Genomic DNA, 17,784 nt, shown 5'->3' with positions numbered 1-17,784 from the left:
TTGGCATGGATTTGGGGGGATGCATTTGTGGGATGTAGTTTTCTATTATTATAATAAAGAGAAAATTGTAATTGCATAAATCATTAATTGATGCAGAAAGTATACAGAATTAAACATTAAAATCTCTTTATATGTTTTTCCATTCTAGCCCCTGAATCGATTTTGTATGAGGGGATTGGACAGGAGATTGAGATGGAGATGAAAGGTATTGTTACACTGAATGTGAGATTTAAATAGAAATTCTGAAGGATTAATAGAATCCTTGATCTGCCTTCTGTTAGTATCATTGAGAAAAATGACACAGATGTACAAATATATCTCTTCGAGTATATATTACTATGTCGCATGCCTGATGTAGTATGCTGATGGTTACATGCATTTCCCAGTAATTTATTTTATGGTGATTTAAAATCTTGTATGTAAAATTTATCAGCCACATTCAACTTTGTGTTTGCAGCCACTTTCAAAAGCGTGTCTTAGGAAAAGTCGTCATCTTACTGCATGAAATCATGAAGTAGGAATTTGTTTTCAAAATCACAGTGAATTAAACTGAACAATAGACAATAACCTAGCTGTCATTTTCAGAATGCAATGTCATGAAATGCTACTTTCTTCAGGGTGTGTGAAAATGTTACATTCCCATTCTGGTTTACACTTCATGCACATACATCATTTTAACATTGATATGTCTCTTACACTGGCTTGCAGATAGCTGCCTTATGTGATCCTTATTGCCTGCTTTTCTTTGCATAACATCATGACTTTGTGGCTGTATTAGTTCGAATAAACGCCTTCTCATTTTATTTTAGCTGATTATTTCTGATTATAGTTCTTGTATATATATATTTTAAATAGTTAATTCTCCAAAAATATAATAATTTAATCTACAATCAAAAGGATCAGAAAGGGCGTTTATTCCACTCTCTGCAAGTCAGGTAAGATTTTCCTCTTAGCCATCAAAAGAACAAGGTTTTCCCGCTCTCAAAACAAATATGCACAGGAACATGTTATTTTGAAATGCATTTTTGCTTGTTCAAGAAGAAATTTCAGCAGTTTGAAGAAAAGACCAGACAACGAACGATTTTCGTGTCAGAATCTTTTAAACAGAGCATGGTGTTGCGTTTATTCGAACAAATATGGTGAGTGAATTTTTTTTCTGGATTTGTGAGAATCTGTAGCATGCACTTTATTTTATTTCCTATTTTTGCAATTTCATTTATTTTCAACTTTTTCAAATCCTATGGAAAATAGTAAAATGCTTTATAATTTAACTTTTTTCCAGAATTGTCCTCTGAGGAAGAATCTGAACATTCAGATCGAGATGCCCGGGATGCCTTCTCAGATTCTGAACATCTAGACCACAGCTCCATGGCTGCTAAAAGATATGCGAGTAGAATATCATCTACAAGCTCCTGGCCTGAATATTTCAAGCCTTCTTTTACCCAAAAACTTACGTTTAAATATGTTTTAGAGGGCGAACCTGTTGTCTTTACATGTAGATTAATTGCCTGTCCAACTCCAGAAATGACTTGGTTTCATAACAATCGACCTATCCCAGCAGGCCTTCGTCGGGTTATAAAAACAGAGAGTGATTTACATCATCACTCTTCTAGCTTAGAGGTGAAAAGGGTCCAAGATAGAGATTCTGGAAGTTACAGATTATTAGCAATTAATAGTGAAGGGTCTGCTGAATCAACTGCCTCGTTGCTTGTTATTCAGAGAGGGCAAGATGAGAAATATTTAGAATTTCTGAAAAGGGCAGAACAGACACATGAAAACATGGAGGCTTTGGCTGAAAGTAGAGAAGATAGGATAACGGTTGACCTGAGGTTTACTGGCTCTCCCTTTAACAAGAAACGAGACGTGGAGCAGCAGGGAATAAGGCGAACTATACACTTTAAGACAGTAAGTCCTGGCAAGAGAACAACCTTAATGTGTGGTGAAGAATATTTAGAAAGTAAATCTGACATAAGGGGATGGCTGAATGTGGGTGAAAGTTTCCTGGACGAGGAGACCAAAATGAAGTTGCAACGTTTACGGGAGGCTAGAAAAATTTTAATGGAGAAAAGGAAATTATCTCTGTTGGAGATGTCATCTGAAATAAGCTCAAGAACTCTGAGAAGTGAAGATAGTGGTACGGACATGGTGTTCTCTAGAGAGGAAATACAAAGCAGGTCTGTAGCTGATCTAGCTGATGATAATGACAAGGCAGATAGTTCAGCTGAAGGTGTTGTCCAAGATCCACACATCCTGCCTAATCTAATGGGTCAAAATGTAGACTCTGGAGAACCTCCCACCAGCTTTCAGACCACTGTTGATGAGGAAATTCTACAGACTGAAATGAGAATGAGCCATGAGGCATTTCTAAGAGAAGACCTATCAACAGGCCATTTATATGGTAAGAGTCCAGTAAATGAGAATATCCAAGCAAGAGAACAACTTGATGAAGTGATGACCAAAACTGACATTGTAGGGCCATCTAAAGATCTCATGGATGTAAGTCAGAACGAGGAAATATATGAGACCCCAGAAAAGGTGCCTCAAGTTATTATGCCATATACCAGTGACTCTTTTGATACAATCATAACTATTAAAGAAAATGAAGAGCTAGATAGTGAAAGAATTAGACAAGATGATTTGAGAGAATTGGAACACCCCATTTCCACAAAAGTTGACGAATTCATAACTGAACAGGAAGACAAAACCACAAGATTTTTTGAAAGTTCTTTCCAAAACCGTCCTCAACGTTGCCCACCTTCATTTCTTCAAGAAATTGAATCTCAAGAGGTTTATGAAGGTGACAGTTGCGAATTTGTGTGTCATTTTCAAGGCTATCCCCCACCCATAGTGACATGGTATAACAATGATGTACCAGTCCCACGTAATCGAGGCTTTATCACTCATACCTTCGAGAACTATTCCACTTTAACGTTTTCTTCCGTTCTTCCTCAAAATGAAGGTTCTATTACCTGTGTGCTGTTTAACCAATATGGAACAGTAAAGACAGCTGGTACACTTGTAGTGAAAGCAAAACAAAGGCATGATGTCGGAGCACGTAGAGTCCCCGTGTTGCATGACTACACTGATGAGGAAGAAGAGCTGATGTTGGTATTTGATCAAGCAAAAAGCATTCATCCATCCTTGAGACAAGAGGATGTGTTAAGGACTAACCCACCAGCTCCTCTCTCTGCAGATGTAGAATTGCTTTCATTTCCAGTAGAAATTCAGATAACAGCAGCTACTCCTACCCCAGAACAAGATAAAGAGTCAAGAGAATTATTTCAACTCGAGGAGGTGGCGCCTAAGGCAACACCTCAGTCACCAAAACACAAGTTTATATTTTCGTCTGACATTACTAATGAGCCGCCAGAACTGTTACAAGAAATGCCAAAGCATGCCAGGTGTAGAGAAGGAGAGTCCATAGTCCTTGAGTGTTTACTGTCCGGTGAGCCTAAACCAGTCGTGACGTGGTTTCAAAATGGAGTCCTTTTAAAGCAGAACCAGAAGTTTCAGTTTGAAGAAGTTAATTGCAGCCACAGGTTATATATTCATGACGTTCATTCTCAAGATTCTGGAAAATATAAGTGTGTTGCTGAAAACAATTCTGGAACAGTTGAGAGTGTTTCAGAGCTAACAGTGGACCCTGTCACTCACAGGGAATATAGTCAATTAGAAAATATGGGTAGAATTTCTGCCAGGTATTCTGAAGATCAACAAATTCCAGGAGAATCTGTAAGAGCACATTTTTATGATTATCCAGCTGGTCCTTTTACTCCACAGTCCAATATAAAAGAATATTCCGTAAGAGAATATTTTCAAAGCCTTGAGACAGTTGAACAGATAGACCAGAAAGGTCCAGTTTCTTGTACATCTTCCAGAGAAAAACTTCCCCGATTTGTGCAAGGTGTCTCTAGATCTGTAAGAATCAACAAACCTGTCAGAGCTGAACTCATACGATGTCAGGATGAAGAGAAAGAGGAACATGTCAATGAAAAATCAAAACTATACCAAGCAGAGGGGACTGTTTATCCATTTCTTGATGATTTTGGTGAAGTTAAAATTAGGAAAGAGGTTAGAAATGATTTTGGAGAACTCAGTGAACCAGAAAGGGGAAGTGTGCAAGAATATGCCCAAAGTGACTATTTGTCGAATATCCCTCCTGAGAGAACCTCTGATACTTACAATACCAAAGAATCATCCATCATTGTATATGAAGAGCCTTTTGGTGAGGAGAGATACTACCCAGGAAAGAAGGTGAAGCATAGAATCATTGCATTTGAAAAATTACAACACGTGGAAAAAGGATTTCTAGAAAAAAGACCTACCAAGAAATCATTTGTGAATCCTCCTCCAAAGAAGCTCGATGACAAAGACTTTTCATTAAAGCAAAATGAATCAAGATTGAGTAACCTAGACACAAATATGTATCAGGCAGAGGAAGTGTCTCCAAACGCTGAACCAGATTCATCTAATGTTGTGATGAATTTAAGACTGCTTTCTTCTCAGACTCATAAGGAATTTGAAGTACAAGAGAGGGAACAACAGAGGGAAATAGGTCTTCTAGATCAATCTGCAGTTTCTGAAAGAGCTGAACAGGAAGCACCTGTTACAATTGACCTAAAGCACCATGATGCTCAAATAGAAAATGCAGATACAAAATTTCAAGAATTAGATAGTGATCAACCAGAGGAAGCTTATTTGAAAACTCAGCATCCTGCTTCTGAAACAACAGATGCTGAGAACATTGTATTTGTGCTAAAACAAATGTATTCTCATTTAGGAGATCCTGCTAAGGAGTTTCAAGAGCCAGAAACTAGGCATCAGCAGGAAACACCATATAAAGAGGAAGTTGTTAGCACTGAAGCATTACCGTCCGATACACAGAATACCTCTCAAAGAGTGCCAAGTAACATATTTGCTGAGCCAGAGATTTCTTGCAGTAAGGAGTTTTCAGATAGGATCATGACGGAGAAAAGTGGTAGTGATGAAAATGCCTTTGATTTGGAGAAAGAAGTCCAACAGATACAGAAACAAAATTTAGAAATTTTAAATACTGTGTCTCTTAAAACTTTTTCAGAGGAGATCCGTAGTGAATCACGTGCCCAACTTCAGACCTCTTCTGCAGATGGAGGAGAAACAGATATATCTGAGAAAAATGGAGATGGAAGTTTCATTTCACATTTGAAAAAAGCAGCAAGTGAGGAAAAGCTTTTGGAGGTTTGTGAAATGGAGAAAGAAAATACTTTGGAACCAGAGTTGGCATCATTTCAAAAGCAGGATCAAGGGACTCAGGGCTATGTCACTGGAATCTGGGGAGACCACGTAGGTGAAGTTCAGGAAGCAGACACGCTCCACAGCAAAGTCTCCCTGAGTCAGTGCTCTCCATTCTCGATGACTGAGGAACAGCAGAAGCCGAGTGAACAAATAAGTGAAAAAACGGATGCCTATGGAGAAGAAAAATGTTACAAGGAAGTTCAAGTTCAAAATGAAACCTCTTTCTTCACTATGGAAAGAGAAAAGATAGAAACTGGTTCTTCTGAAAATCTTCCTAAATTGGATGAGGCACATACAATGGAAGTAACGGAATCTGAGCCCTCCCTAACACAATACTTACTTACTGCTGGAAAGCATGAAGTTCCTGAGACTAGAGGCACCAAACCCAAGGCAGAACTTGTCCAGAGTGAATTGATCACATCAATGGAGGTTGAAGAAGTAACTTTCAACACTGTGTATGAGTATTACAACCAACAACAGGAATCACTAGGTCGCCCTTTTTCTCCGGAATCTGATGTTTCAATTGATGTGGCAAGTACAAGCAGTGAAGACATTTCTGAGCTAGATCAGTTTTACACCCCACCATCCTCTGTTGAACATTTTGAAACTCCAAAATCTCCTGATTTATATTTTACTCCTTCAGATACAACTAAAAAACCCTCAACAAATGTGGGAGGTGAGACTATTGAAAGAACCACACCTTTAGAGGAGGCTGCTGAAAGGTACTCGACACCTTCCGAAGGTGAGGTGGCAGAAAGATATTCCACACCTGCGGGAGAGACACTGGAAAGATATTCCACACCCCTAGGAGAGACTCTAGAGAGATACTCCACACCCCCAGGAGAGACGCTAGAGAGATATTCCACACCCCCAGGAGAGACGCTAGAGAGATATTCCACACCCCCAGGAGAGACGCTAGAGAGATATTCCACACCCCCAGGGGAGACACTAGAGAGAGATTCTACACTTTTAGGAGGAGAAACAGTTGAAAGATACTCTATTCCTACTGGAGGACAAAACCTTGCTGGAAACTTTAAAAGGTACCCATCAAAAATAGAAAGGGAGGACAGTCCATCAAGTGAGCATTTCCAGACACCTACAGAAGAAAGAAGCTCAGCTTATGAAATGTGGCGTTCGGATTCATTTGGCACGCCCAGTGAAGCCATTGAACCAAAAGACAATGAAATGCCTCCATCTTTTATCGAACCTCTGACAAAACGGAAGATCTATGAAAACACAACCTTGGGCTTCATTGTTGAAGTTGAGGGCCTTCCAGTTCCTGGTGTGAAATGGTATCGAAATAAATCTTTGCTCGAGCCAGATGAGAGGATCAAAATAGAAAGGGTGGGGAATGTGTGTTCTTTGGAAATTGCTAACATTCAAAAAGGAGATGGGGGAGAGTATATGTGCCATGCTGTAAACATCATAGGGGAAGCAAAGAGCTTTGCGAATGTTGATGTAGTGCCCCCGAAAGAAAGAGCAGTGGCACTCCCACCTCCAGTAACACATCAGCATGTCATGGAGTTTGATTTGGAAAACACTGCATCATCAAGGACACCCTCTCCTCAAGAAATTGTCCTAGAAGTTGAATTGAGTGAAAAAGACGTTAAAGAATTTGAGAAGCAAGTGAAGATAGTCACAGTTCCCGAATTTACTCCCGATCATAAAAGCATGATTGTGAGTCTAGATGTTCTTCCATTGAACTTAGCAGGTCCAGCTATGGCGTCAAGTGAGGAAGAAGACAAAGACTTAAAAATTGACTTAGAAGTATTCGAAATGCCTCCTCGCTTTATAATGCCTATTTGTGATTTTAGAATTCCAGAAAATTCAGATGCTGTGTTCAAATGTTCAGTCATAGGGGTCCCTACTCCTGAAGTTAAATGGTATAAAGAATATATGTGTATTGAGCCAGATGACATTAAATATGCAATGAGTGAGGAGAATGGAAGTCATACCCTTAAAATTCGCAACGTCTGTCTTTCTGACAGTGCAACATACAGGTGCAGAGCTGTGAATTGTGTAGGGGAGGCAATCTGTCGGGGATTCCTCACCATGGGAGATTCTGAGATGTTTGCTCTGATGTCAAAGAAAAGTAAAGTGACTTTAAGCAGTTTGAAGGAAGAATTAGTCTTAAAGAGCAAATATGCAGACAGCTTTTTTGAATTTCAGGTGGTGGAGGGACCTCCCAGGTTTATCAAAGGAATTTCTGACTGTTGTGCACCATTAGGAACAGCAGCGTATTTCCAGTGTTTAGTCCGTGGCTCTCCGAGGCCTACGGTTTACTGGTACAAAGATGGGAAACTGGTACAAGGATCAAGGTTCAGTGCGGAGGAAAGTGGCATAGGGTTCCACAACCTGTTCATTACAAGCTTAGTGAAAGATGATGAAGGTGAGTACAGGTGTGTAGCGACAAACAAGTCAGGAATGGCGGAGACCTGCGCAGTGCTCACCCTGACTTAAAGTTCCTGGTGCAAGCTGTTAGTGCCTGTGGAATGATGAGAATCAATCTGAGTGCTCTCACATTTTCCAAATATAATAATTTCCAAATAGGTCTACTTTGTTTAAACACGTCACATTGAAAAACCCCCTGGGAAAATAGTTTCTTTATGTGGAAATCTCTTGTTCGTAATACATGTAAATATTCTGTCATCTAAACTGTGGAATCATCACCTGTGTCAATTCTGCTGTGAATCATCAAATACAATTAAACGTCTCCTTGGCTACCTACTTGTCTGTATTTCTGCTTTCTCCTCCTTCCTCCTCCATGAAGTGTTTTAGCAGGATGCATTCTGTTGTAGCAGATAAACTATATAGGCAAAGTAAAATGTGAAATGGAAGACCATGTCAGATGACCACACAGACAAATTGGTAAGGTAAAATCTTTCTGCTTTGAGTCATTTTTGAAATGATAACTCTTTTGCATCTAAATCCATGCTTATTTACTTGGACTTCCAATAAACCAAACAACAACAGAAACCAGCTTTGCGCAATTGGTAGCTACTGCTATAAGCTGTTTTACATTGCAATCTTAATATTTTTTGGCTGTTTTAAAAATATTTTCATTATTAATATCCCTCTTAAGTGTTTTAACTCTTGCTGGTTTTGAAGGGACCAATGATGCTCTCTTTGTGGGTGGAGTTTAGACATTTGCAGAATTTGCAAATAAAGATCTTTCCACTTTTGGTGGGGAGGGTATAGTTCAGTAGTAGAATGTATGCTTAGCATGCACGAGGTCCTGTGTTCAATCCTCAGTACTTTCATTAAAATAAACAAACAAACGAAAGTCTAATTACCTCCCCAACAAAATAAATAAATAAATTTAAAAAATTTTTTAAATCTTTCCACTTTTGGAAATACCCCATTTTCTCAATTTTTGAGATAGCACTAAGTGTAAAATGCAGCATTAATTTGATACTAGCCTGGGGGGGAAAGAAACTGCTGTGTTACATTTATATATAGATTTTAAACTGCAGTCCAATTTCAGAATCTTTAGAAAAAGAAGGCAGGATATCTTAGTATCGAGGGGATATGGTAACTAGTATTTCCAATTATATACAAGTAACAAGATAGTAAGCTTTCCTGTCATTTTCACTGAATTTCACTTTTAAAACTAACTAGAAATCAGTAAGCTTTTAAATTTAAGATGTATATATGTTTCTAAAGTGACTCTTTTTGTTTTTCAAAATTATAATTATAGTAAATTCACAAGATCCTTAAATTGTACTTATGTATTAGTGAACTAAATTTTCTCATGGAAGATGTAATAAGTATAAAGAAATTCAGTTTTTTTTTTAATCTAAAAATGAGGGGTGAGACCAAAAGACTAGAGGTGATCATTCAACTCTGTGATTCTGTGCCATGACAGTGGTAACTTTTTAAAATATAATTTAGAATAAAGTTTAGTTTTGTAATAGATGACAACAGAAATAGTAGAACACAGTAATAAAATTGTGAAACTTCTCTACCTCCATCACTAAATTACTCACTGTTACCTAATGACTGTATTTGTCCTTTGCATTGAGCAATTTTTATGCACCATGATCATACTAAAATATTAATTTTCATTTAATTTTAAAAATAAATATTTAATTTAAATTTAATTCTCAAAAGAATTCATATATCCAATTATATCTTTTATGTTTCCTTCATCTGTCAATTTTTTTTATTCCCATAATGGAAATTCCCTAAAAGCCTTTCAAATTAAAGAAGAAACTGGGAGAATGTGTACAATATGAAGCAGTCAGGCTCACACCCCACCCACCCTATCCAACAAAGAACATTTGCTTTGCTTGTTTTGAGTCACCATAACTTTTTGAGACAGATACAATATTGTGGAAAAATAATTTCTATTTCAACCAATGAGCACACAATATCTGTGATCATAATTATAGATATAATGTAATATATCACATCATAAATCCCAGAAATAGAACTAATTCTGTAGTTTAGGGACTTAGAATTTATTCTACTTTTGGTCACATAATCAGTGTTTAAATAAATTAGAAATTCAGGTCATGACAAATACGATAAGCACACTTTACCCAAACATTTACAACTTACCAATAGTTCAAACTTGTTCTTAAGAAAAAGAAAAGAAAAGAAAAATCTTTAATGCCTTACAGGATTGTCAGGAAGAGCTGAAAAATACACTTTTACACACACAAGAAGGTAGGCTTTATTTGATTTTGCTCATTGGAATTCTGTAAGTGTCGAGTGCATTGAACTTGAGGGTATTCAGAATGACAATGACTGAATAAAGAAAAATAAGCCTTGCCCCACACTTGGCTTACTTACTAATTGTTGTAGGTAATTAAATGGATTTTTTTTTAATTTTCTGACTCAGGAGGTACATAACTTAAAAGCCTGAAATATTAGTATCTCTGATGCTGGATAGGAAATTCATTGTATTTTCATAGTAGAGTTTAGACATAATTACTGGCTGTTAAATCTACATGTATTCCTAACTACACCTTTCATGTTTCAGCCCTCTTGAATTTCATTTACTATCTGTTTTAATGGTGAAATACCATGTTTTAAACTAAGGGAAAACAATTGAAAGTATTTCAACATATTAGCGAATAGGGGTGTTTTCACTGTATTGACATTCATTCCCAGGTATTTTGGGAATTCAAGTGAAGGGAAAGCTGACATGAGTGATATATTACAGATTAAATATAAAGTGGGCACCATGGGTATGTGAAATTAATCAGTGGCTTTACAGCTTACTAACTGGGTAATAAATGAGTCTGTATTCTACATGCTACAGGTAGGTTTGTTTGACCAGTGCGTTCACAGCCAGCAGACACTGGGGTCCTGCCTTCTAAAGCTTATACATTCAAACAGAAAGGAATTAAAGCATGAGACTATTCCATGTGATGCAAATGGAGTGAACTAATAAAATAGTAAACCTCCTTTTAGGTTAGGTAATAAAAGCAGTATTAACAGCTGTTCTACACACCCAACACTTCATGAAAAGCTGATTTCTTGTTACCAAATTACATGTCTTTCATCCTGTCACTCAGGACACTGTTTAAAGAGTATCTGTTATTCACTGCTTGTTTTTCTGTTCAATAATACTATATAGGTATTTCTCGCTCAATAAAATGTAATCAAATTTTTAACATTGGAACTTTCTCTCATTTCTGATTCTCCCACTTTCTTAACTTTTAACATCAGCCTCATTATAAAAGCATTGTTGAAGTAATATGGCAATTTACACAGGCAAAAGAAGGCCTGCATTTCTAGTAACTAAGAACAGATTAAATCAAATAAAATTCAAATTAAATATTTCCTGTAGCCCCTTATTTGTAATAGTGGCTTCAGTTTATAAGCTGTAACTAGAACATAGATGTTCTATTTTTGAAATAAGCAGTTTTCCATTTGATAATGAAGATCTCAAACTCAAGAAAACTCTAAATATAAATAATAATTCTAGATCTTTTTAGAAACGTATTTAAATAATCCTGAATTCTTTTATTACAAATATTTATCCAGCAGTTTTTCAAACTTTAGAATTGGGATTCTATCGCAAAGAGAACTCATAAGAGCATCTTTAAAATTTATAAACTCTAACACAAATGAAGTGGATTGAAAGTTGCATCAGTGCAGTATTTATAATCATATAATATGATATAATAAGCTAAAGTGAAAATTTTAGAAATGTGCTTTTTGATAAATTAATCTTGAAATAATCTAACGATTCCAGGAATGAAGCAGGAGACCAGCAATTGGTGCATAATTCTTTGACTTCTCTTTTGTTTGTTTATTAAATACTATTGATTATACAATAATAATCCTTTTTCCCCACGCAGAGTTTTCTAGTTCTCTTCTGTCTGCTGAGCAAGAAAGACTTCAGACTGATAGCTCTGGCATTCATTTATCTAGTAGAAATGAAACACTTGAACTTCTGTCTGAACCTCCAGTTCATTCAACTAAACTTGATTCCAAAAAGGAAGGCAGCGTCCCAGTTTTCATCAAAGAGGTGTCAAATGCTGAAATAAACATAGGAGATGTAGTTAAACTGTCTGTTACTGTCACTGGCTTTCCCAAGCCCCAAATTCAGTGGTTCTTTAATGGAGTAATGTTAACCCCTTCAGCTGACTACAGATTTGTTTTTGATGGTAACGATCACAGCTTGATCATTCTGTTCACCAAATTTGAGGATGAGGGAGAGTATACATGTATTGCCAGTAATGAATATGGACAAGCAATTTGTAGCGCCTATCTGAAAATAAATTCCAAAGCCGAGGGGCTCAGAGAGACAGAACCAGAGGAGAAATCTCCAGAAAAGCTTGAAGGTCCTTGTCCTCCTTACTTCCTTAAGGAGTTAAAACCAATTCGCTGTGCTCAAGGGCTCCCTGCCATCTTTGAGTACATGGTGCTTGGAGAGCCTACACCCACTGTTTTGTGGTTCAAAGAAAACAAGCAGCTTTGCACCAATGTTTATTATACCATCATTCATAATCCTGATGGTTCCGGAACATTCATTGTCAATGACCCTCAGAGAGAAGATAGTGGTCTCTATGTCTGTAAAGCAGAGAATGTGTGGGGTGAGTCCACCTGTGCCGCAGAGCTGCTCGTGCTTCCGGAAGACACACACATGATTGATGCCCCCTGCAAAGCAACGTCCATGCCAGAGGCACCTGAAGATTTTCCACAGACATCCTTAAAGGTCCCCACATTGGACTCAGAGCAGGAAATTGCAGCTTTTGTAAAGGACACCGTTTTGAAAGCGGCTTTAATGGCAGAAGAAAAGCAGCAGCTTTCTTATGAGCATATTGTTAAAACCAGTGAATTGAGCAGTCAAGTTACTTTAGTAGCTGAGCAACGGCAATCCACAGTCATGCTGGAGCAGAAGATGCCCACTCCTGAAAGCACCAGGGAACATCCTTCCATCAGTGGCACTATTAATGTTCAGCCTCGCAAGGAACCACCTCCCAATTTACAGCTACAGATCGTCCAGTCCCAGAAAACCCTCCCCAAAGAAGATATTCTAATACATCAAGAGCCTGAGTCCCAGGTGGTTCTATCAGGTACTGAAAATATCTTTCCAAGTGCCATGTCCGTAGAAGAAATTAGTCCATTAACAGCTGAGCCTCTGAAAACTTTATTAGCTGAACCTAAAGGGAGTTATCCACAGTTGTCAATAGAAGAAACTCCAGCCCATTCATACCCAACCTCTGTGACTGAGGAAGTACTTTTACCAAAAGAAAAGACAGTGTCCACAGTGGAGAAAGAGCAAAGAGTGACTCTTCAAAAACCAGAGGCACAAAGTGCTCTCATCCTGGAGCGGAGCTTAGCTGAGGGTCACGTGGAAAGAATCCAGGGTCCTGACGTCCTGATCTCCCAGGTCCCTTCAGAACACACGGGCACAGAATATGAAATCTTGATGGAAAGTGCTGATCAACTAGACAGTGCAGGGCAAGATTTTGCAGCCAGGGTTGAGGAAGGCAAGTCCTTAAGGTTTCCGTTAGCATGTGAGGAAAAGCAGGTACTGCTCAAAGAAGAGCATTCTGACCACTGGGCAATGCCCCTGAACCAAACCACTGAGTACACAAAAGAGCCCATGGCGATCCATGGTGTGCAGGAGGTGCAGGGAAGTGACATTCTTTCTAAGGAAAGTTTGCTTTCTGGTATCCCAGAAGAGCAACGACTACACCTGAAAACTCAGATCCGCAGAGCTTTGCAAGCAGCAGTGGCCAGCGAGCAACTGAGTCTTTTCTCTGAAGGGTTAAGAAACATTGAAAAGGTGGAGGTCAAGGCCATAAACTTCACCCAAGAGCCCAACTGCATTATGTGCACCTACCTTATTACGTCAGTGAAGTCTCTGACTGAAGAATTAACCATCATTCTGGAAGGCATTGATCCTCAAATGGCTAACTTGAAAACTGAACTTAAGGATGCTTTGTGCTCTCTAATATGTGAGGAAATGAACATCTTAACAGCTGAGGAGCCTAGAGTTCAGAAAGGAGACCAAGCAGGCTTGCTGGAAGAAATGGGTACTTTTTCAGAGCCACAGAAGGTTGACACGATCACGGAGCCAGAAGTTGAATCTAAATATCTGGTCTCAACAGAAGAGGTCAGTTACTTTCATGTGGAAAGTCAGGTCAAAGCTGTGACGACCGCAACTACTTCCACTGCCATCTCTGGTGAGAAGCAGGGTGGGATCCCAAAACCATCAGAGGAAAAAGAGAAATCCTCTGAAGGTGATACTGAGGAGGAGGTCGGCCCAGTAGAGATCCAGGAAGCTGAGGGTGGCTTCCTCAGGGAGGATGGTCCTGTTGTACGTACGCCCTTGGTGGACACCATGGCTGAGGAAGGCGACACTGTAAGCCTCACGTCATCCATAACAGATGCCAGAGAGGTGAACTGGTATTTTGAGAGTAAACTGGTGCCTTCAGATGAAAAGTTCAAGTGTTTACAAGATCAAAACACATATACGCTAGTCATCGACCAAGTCAATACAGAAGAACATCAAGGAGAGTATACGTGTGAGGCCTTGAATGACCACGGAAGAGCAGCGACTTCAGCAAAACTCACTGTAGTCAAAAGAGGTTGGATTTGAAGGATTAAGTGGATCCAGTTCTAACATTCACTGGACTGGAATGATTTAGGTTTCCTCACTGAATTTTCACTTATCTGCCATTGCCAGAATGCAGTTTATTTAGAGTAAGAACGAAATCTCAGACATAATCATGGTTATTAACCTTTCTCCTTTTCCCTTACTGCCTTACTAGGTGGTATCTTATATCTACACTGATACTTATTTTTAGAATAAGACATATTTTCATATATTTCACAATCCTGATACATTTTTACTTAATTTTTACATGAAAATACTTTAATAATTTATAATAAAAAGCTGTCAGTGAACACCTAGTTACCCCGAAATCCCCCGTCTCATCCCTAAATTCAGAATAACCATGATTAATTGTCCATTTGTGTGTCTTGTTCCGATTTCTTTTTTGCCGTTGTTTCACTCTATCACTTTATTTAGTGTACGGTGTTTTTTTCACGTTGTTCTCAGTATTCCTAGTCAGCATGGTATATTTAAATATATCACGTTGCTATGCATGTAAGCATCACATTTTAGTCGTTTTTTTCACTATTCACTGAAAAGTTAACAACTGAATATGTTGAAAGCTGCTTATTGTCTTCTCTTGCTTTCAGTGATCTTTCTCATTTTCCAGTCACTTGTCTTAAACAGCTACAATCCAACTCACCAGTTTCAACTGTTACACTTCATTAACAGCAACAAAAGAAAGAAAAGAAGAATGTGGTGAACCTGATAAGCAGGTGTGCTAATGGCCTCTGCTTCCCTTTGCAGCTGCCCCAGTGATCAGGAGGAGAATTGAGCCCCTGGACATAGCCCTGGGCCACCTCGCCAAATTCACCTGTGAGATCCACGGTGCCCCCAATGTCCGGTTCCAGTGGTTCAAAGCTGGCCGAGAAATCTACGAGAGTGACAAGTGTTCTATTCGATCTGCAAATTATGTCTCCACCCTGGAAATCCTGAGAACCCAGGCTGTTGACTGTGGCGAGTACACCTGCCAAGCTTCCAACGAGTACGGCAGTGCCAGCTGCACAGCCACGCTGACTGTGACAGGTAAAGGCCGTGCACTGATGCAGGTGTTACTCCGTCTCATGTTACTGCCTGTTTTGCTTCTCGTACAGGTGCAGGAAGTGCTTGTCCTCCTCACTGGAGGGACCAACAGCCAAGGTGGTGACAACATGGCTAGCTACTGCAGAGCATGTGTGAGACAAGGAATCATTACTGACCATCGTATTTCTAACAGTGGTGAAAGAAAACACTAAAAACAGTTCATTGTTTTGAGATTAATGTCGAGGAATCACAAAAGCAGTGGTTCCTGAGAGTTTGGAGGTTTTTTAGGGGGGATTCTTTTTCTTTTCTTTCTTTATTTTTTTTTTTAATGACTAGCTTGGTGGAAATGTCTTAGATAACTGCTAATACCCTGGCTTGGCCCTTAATATAAAAAATTTCAGGACAGTTTGGTGCTATTAAAAAATAAATGATTTCCCAGTGTATTTAATAATTAGGAACCAGTTAACCAATTAAGAACAGAATTACAAAATGAAAAAACTCCAGAGCATAAAACTAAAGTTGAACAAATCCTAGTAAGATGGGGAGCTAGTGCAGGACTGCAAACTAAGACTCTCAGCCTAGGCTCTGTTGCTAATTTAAAAATAAGAACAACTACGCGCAGATTCTGTTCTCAGTTTTCTAAAGACACATAGGATGACGTTCAAGTAGTTAACACATACCAGATGTTTGAATTCCCTTATTAGCAAAAAAATGTGTAGCTCTTTCCTTTCTCTCCGCCCACCCCCACCTCTCTCGTTCTCTTTTCTGCTTTCTTCTGCCCAAGGGAAAGTGTGAGTATGAACTGTGGTTTAGAGTCAGGGGTAGCAGTGACTTGTATTATTGAAAGAAGCCATGTGCTATATGTCAACGTGGGATTGTCCCTTGGTCTTCTTTTTCAATGAGAGCACAGAGGGGAAAGGCAAATGCTGCACATCTCTTTGACTTGAAAAAATCAGGATCCCTGTAGCTTCCTCTCCTCTACAACTCTTTTATATTAGAAACTCCACACCCCAGGCCCATGGTGACCCATCTAGTGGTTTTCACTTTTTGTAATCAAACAGTCTCAAAAAAAAAAAAAAAAAAAGAGCCTTCATGCAACCAAATGCATGACATTATTCTTAATGACACTTTGGGAAATTTCTTTACCCAAAGTAGGCCAGCTGAGCAATGGGGACTAACACTTGAGCTTCAAATCACAAGAGGAAAGAAGGAAGAAGATATTTTTTTAATTGGAAAGAGAGATTCATAAAGGCTAGCTTCCAAATGCAGAAAGGAAATGGAAAATTACTGCTATAAATATTTTTACAATTTTGAAATGATTAGCGGATGCTTTTAAAGTTGAGCCACTTAAGGGTTTGCTGGCGGTTGACGTGAAGGTTATAGAGACTACTCAAACTTTTTATCGCTTGATAGCCCTACTCTTTAGAAAAGTCACGTACATCTTCTTTATCTTCTTTATATGGTCTTCAAATTTGCAAAATTAAAGTGTCAGCTGAATTGCTTATCACATAGCTCAAACAATTAATCAGCTAGTAAAATGGACAAATATTTTGCAATAGCAAGTTAATGTTGCAAAATAAAGGAACATTTGTTCTTTCCTTTGATAGCGACATTTAAAGTGCCGTCTTGCTCCTCTGTAAAAAAACACTGTCATCTTTGCCTTCAACACATCTTTTCATCTTATTAATACATTACCTTACTTTAAATAATATCTTATATCTATCAAAAATTATAATGCATCTTTTCTCTTTCTCGGAATGTATAATTACAGTGAGAGCTTTGTGGGGACAAAATATAATGCTGAAAATGTTTCTTTTACAGAGGCATATCCACCAACCTTTTTCTCCAGACCTAAGTCCGTTACAACTTTTGTGGGTAAGGCAGCCAAGTTCCTCTGCACAGTGACAGGGACTCCCGTGATCGAAACCATTTGGCAGAAAGATGGTGTTGCCCTCTCGCCTTCCCCTCACTGCAAGATTTCAGATGTAGACAACAAACACATTTTAGAACTCTCAAATCTTACAATTCAAGATAGAGGGGTTTACTCCTGTAAGGCTTCTAACAAGTTTGGAGCTGACATCTGCCAAGCTGAGTTGACCATAATCGACAAACCGCATTTCATTAAAGAGTTAGACTCTGTACAATCAGCTATCAATAAGAAGATCCACCTTGAGGGCCAAGTAGATGAAGACAGAAAAGTCACAGTGACATGGAGTAAAAACGGGCAGAAACTCCCCCCTGGGAAAGACTATAAGATCTATTTTGAAGATAAAATAGCATCACTTGAGATCCCTCTGGCCAAGCTAAAAGATTCAGGAACCTACGTTTGCACAGTTTCCAATGAAGCTGGAAGCAGCTCTTCTTCAGCAACAGTGACTATCAGAGGTAAGAGATGTGCAGCAATCTTC

The 17,784-nt window shown here is 38.6% G+C and overlaps 1 protein-coding gene across 4 annotated transcripts in view; it reads left to right on the top strand.

Annotated features, from left to right (window-relative positions):
- The window catches only part of TTN (titin), a 269,061-nt gene that overhangs the window by 52,526 nt on the left and 198,751 nt on the right, over positions 1-17,784 (top strand). For 2 of the 4 annotated variants that reach the window (XM_074363965.1, XM_074363963.1), the window contains exons 44-46: positions 149-205; positions 15,101-15,379; positions 17,198-17,761. In XM_074363965.1, the coding sequence (XP_074220066.1) occupies positions 149-205; positions 15,101-15,379; positions 17,198-17,761 (900 nt within the window). Of the gene's footprint in view, positions 1-148; positions 206-1,282; positions 8,002-11,585; positions 14,328-15,100; positions 15,380-17,197; positions 17,762-17,784 lie in introns of those variants that run through there. The other 2 variants (XM_074363962.1, XM_074363964.1) reach the window with 2 other exon arrangements.

Source organism: Camelus bactrianus, chromosome 5 (assembly GCF_048773025.1).
Source record: "Camelus bactrianus isolate YW-2024 breed Bactrian camel chromosome 5, ASM4877302v1, whole genome shotgun sequence".
Taxonomy (NCBI): Eukaryota; Metazoa; Chordata; class Mammalia; order Artiodactyla; family Camelidae; genus Camelus; species Camelus bactrianus.
This window is presented reverse-complemented; position numbering and strand designations above follow the sequence as displayed.